Source organism: Daktulosphaira vitifoliae, unplaced genomic scaffold (genome assembly GCF_025091365.1).
Source record: "Daktulosphaira vitifoliae isolate Bord-2020 unplaced genomic scaffold, ASM2509136v1 Scaffold_389, whole genome shotgun sequence".
In the NCBI taxonomy this organism is placed as follows: domain Eukaryota; kingdom Metazoa; phylum Arthropoda; class Insecta; order Hemiptera; family Phylloxeridae; genus Daktulosphaira; species Daktulosphaira vitifoliae.
The window spans coordinates 1,425-5,669 of record NW_026099954.1 but is presented as its reverse complement, the minus strand read 5'-3'; the positions used below and the strand labels follow the sequence as shown (position 1 = coordinate 5,669).

General features: G+C 27.9%; 1 protein-coding gene across 1 annotated transcript; it reads left to right on the top strand.

The window, feature by feature from the left end:
- Positions 1 to 293: 293 nt before the first annotated feature.
- Positions 294 to 3,081, top strand: LOC126909443 (delta-1-pyrroline-5-carboxylate synthase-like; the record flags this gene model as incomplete). The annotated part of the gene is made up of 5 exons (XM_050691864.1): positions 294 to 535; positions 725 to 855; positions 926 to 1,099; positions 1,199 to 1,615; positions 2,831 to 3,081. Coding segments are annotated over exons 2-5 (965 nt in total), but the record flags the coding sequence as incomplete, so codon positions are not given.
- Positions 3,082 to 4,245: the final 1,164 nt, after the last annotated feature.

Below are 4,245 nucleotides of genomic sequence, written 5' to 3'. Positions count from 1 at the left end.
ATTTAATAGTTTCTGAGAAAATGAATTTCTTATTCTTAATCGATCACTCTGTATAACAATAATATAGATTTATTAATAAATATTCTATTGTTTGTTGCATTTACTTAAGTTTTGTATTACAATTGTAAATTTATCACAATCGCTAAAATATTCATATATAGGTAATAGGCACTTCACAATATCAATAATATCTGCCTCTTCTTACGTATGAAATGAAATATTAATCTATGATAAGGAGAGTGAATAGATTAACAGGTAGCTATTGCCGGCAGCATAGTGAGAGATATAATTGTAATTAATTGTAATTGAAGGAACGGAGTTCTTATTGTATATTATCATACAGTTTAATAATCAACATTTTCAAATAAATATGTGATGTGTGGACTGTCCAGGGTTCAATATTTCAAAACTCGTAACACGTTATTAGTTAGTTAATAACAAACGATAGTTAAATCCATTGTAAATCAAATAAGAATAATATTTTACATTTAAATAAGCAGTGTCAATTAGTTATAACTATAGTGTGTTATACAATGTAAGTATTCTGCAACAATTTACTTTTGTTTTTAATTAGTGTTCATTTAACTACTTAACACTATTTTTTTTAAAGTTAAATTTCTTTGAAATTAATTTCTTATAAACTCCTGAAGAATTGTTTACTGATATATTACGTATTATTTTTACCATACAACACAACTGTGCAATAATATCACTTTTTATCTAGCAGTCAAAATGATCTTGGGCTACCGAAAATGTCATATAGCAGCGTTATCAAGCCGTATTAGGGTATGCAGATGTTTGAAATTTAGTTCCCCGAACATTCGACATTATGCATCTAAGAATTCTTATAGTCAGGTATCTTTAATATGCAGTATTTAATTGAAAAATCATACATTATTCTATTTTTGTTGTTTTTATTTTATAGAAGTTAGATTTGAGACGTTCATTACAAGTAGCTAACTCTCAAGTTAATGGATTTTCAGACAGGTCACAGTTGAAATATGCTCGTCGTCTTGTCATTAAAATGGGTAGTGCCGTAATAACTAGAGAAGATGAACATGGAATCGCTCTTGGTCGCTTAGCTTCTATTGTTGAACAAGTAATTGTTTTAAATTGATTTTTTCCAGCTATTATCTTTAGTTTATTACATTACCTCAGTTTTTTATTTACTTTAAAGCTTAACCGACTCCATTCTTAGGTAGCTGAATGTCATTTAGAAGGCCGTGAATGTATAATGGTCACTAGTGGAGCAGTGGCTTTTGGAAAGCAAAAACTGACCCAAGAAGTACTTATGTCATTAAGTATGCGAGAAACCCTTGCAGCCAAAGATAATACTAGGAAAGATGTAACAACCCTTTTAGAAGCTAGAGCAGCAGCAGCTGTCGGTCAATCGGGTTTAATGTCTTTATATGATGCCATGTTCTCTCAGTATGGCGTAAAAATAGCACAAGTACTTGTAACGGAACTTGATTTTTACAATGATCAGACTCGCAATAATCTCGTGAGTACTCTGTCTGAACTAATCAGTTTGAACATTGTTCCTATTATTAATACAAATGATGCGGTGACACCGCCCCCTCAAGACAGTGAACAGATGAAGTCAAAAGGGAAAAAGGTATGTATCTATAAAGTTGCTTTTCTCCTAAATTTTATATTCAATATTATGTTGTTATTCATATGTTTCTTTGTGTCTGTCCATAACAATTCTATGCTCTCACAGACAAAATAATAATATTTTTTTCTGAAATGTCTAAAATAACAATTTTTAGGCGATTTTATCATAGATTTTTTTCGATGGGACAAAAAATATTAAACTACACACATTTTATACAATATTATTACACATTTTGACTTCTATGGTAAGAATTTCAACTTTGGTATTTTATTGAAACCAACTTAAAATTAGCTTTGAAAGTTCCTTTTTTTTTAATTTGTTGCGTTGTAAATTATTGCAAAAACTCAATGTTTCACCACTTTCATGGCTGAGATTTTATTATTATTTAAATTGGGTTAAAAATATAGTTTATTATTGTAGAATTATTGAGAGGACGGTATGGCCGAGTTACCTCGAGTTCGAATCTCGGTCACGAGCGAATTAATTTGCCGAACAAGAGATCAGTTCGGTAATTGAAGTCGCCATCCTTCTCTCCGTCGATAGATTAACCATCCGTCCCGGAATATCAGTGGTTAAGTAACTTCCTCTTTTGGACCTAAAAAGCGTTAAAAAAAAAATTGAAGAATTTATAGTTAAAATTCTTAAGTAAATTGATATATATATACTACACGAGAGATTACAAGTACAGGTAGCTCATTGGTTTTTTCAACGTCGCTATTAGCAGACACGCACCATTTATTATAAACAGATATTCTTAAATATGGTAGTAAGGCACATCGTTGTGAGTTTATTAAAACACTAACTTGCAATACAGAGGACATATCTATTGACAATAAAGCATAATTGACAATAAACGCTTTGTATCTGCAATAGCAACTTCATAAAAAATCTATTAGCTACTTGTATTTGTAATTCTTTGTCTATTATATATTAACTTTAACTCAAAACTTTGAAACTCTATAGTTTTATATTTAATAAACAAATAAAATTGTGTTAAAAATTCAAATTTCCTTTACTATTAAAATAAAATCTTTTATCGCAATTTTTTTGTATATTTTGTGTCTTTTTGAGTTAAACATTTTTAATATTTTTTTAGTTTTAAATTAATTGTTCAGATATTTTTTTAATTTTAAGTGTGATTTTTTATTTTTTATTATGTTATATCGTTATTTGATTCCGTAAGTAAAGAAATGATTGCGAAATTTTTGTTTACAGGTGATCAGTATCAAAGACAATGACAGTTTAGCCGCAATGGTAGCTGCTGAAATTAGAGCTGACTTGTTAATGCTAATGTCAGATGTAGATGGTATTTATACACTGCCCCCTAAACAAGAAGGTGCAAAAATGATATGGACTTATAATAGCGATATGGTGGATATAATTCAATTCGGTCAAAAATCAACTGTGGGTACTGGGNTCAATTCGGTCAAAAATCAACAGTGGGTACTGGGGGCATGGATTCAAAGGTGAATAATAAAACTTTTTGTAATTGCATAAACAAAGTGTTTGTATGAATCGTACGTAAATCAGTAAATACCATTACATCGTTTTGTAAACATAATTTTAGCAGTCATTAAATTAATTGTTTCCGTGTGTGCTAAGATAAGATAAGAAAAAATATGTATTTTTAATTTACATTGCCTAATGTTACAGTTCAGTTTAAATGATTTAATCTTTGGCTACTATAATTATTTTTTATCTATACTTTATTTATTTATTAAGTAAATGCTATACCTACTCTTAGCGAAATAGTCTATTCTTAAAATATGTCTACGTAAATTGTATTTTATCTTTAAGTAAAAAATTGAATGGGAAAAATGTCTTTTTTGAGGTTTACCACATAAAATTTAATTTTATTTATTATCGTCTCAATATAAAAGTGTCCTAGAGTAGTATAACAAAAATAATAGGTTCATTAAACATCTAAATGTTTAATATTTTTCGAAGAAAAACATACATATTAAAATTTAATGAAAATGAATTTGCCAGTAAAATATATAAATTTAAATCATAATTCATAATTTATAACTACCTGGCCGACTCCAAGTAGTTGGGATTAAGGTGAGGAAAAATAAGAAAGAAATATAAATTATAATTTGTATCAGTATAATTACTATATTAAAAAATACACTTTAAGCGTAATTTAAGAAGGCAATAATAATTAAAAAAAAACAAAACAAAATGATAAGTAATTGTATTTAAAGTTATAGGTATTGTCCGTTAGATCTGGACAATATGTATTTTGTTCTTATATGAAGAATCATGTCTTATATTTACACAATATGTATAATAGAGTGGCCCTTATTTTTCGAATTTCGAAATTTCTTTCGGGACACCCCTCCATTTTTTTCTTGAGTATAAAAAAATAATATTCTGAAAATTTTAAATCATTTGGAAAAATTTAAATCGAGGCGCACAGCATTTTAAGGTTTTGACCTCGAATTTTTGAAGAATATTCTATAAAACGATAAAAAAAACTTATATTAGAAATTTTCATGTGATTTTTCAATAAAAGTCAAGATACAAAAAAAAAAAAAGATTGACCTTATTATAACTTAAAGTTAACATTTAAAAAAAAAACGTATGTGAAATTTCAAACTTAAATTACTTTCTAAAAATGGTGCTTTTTT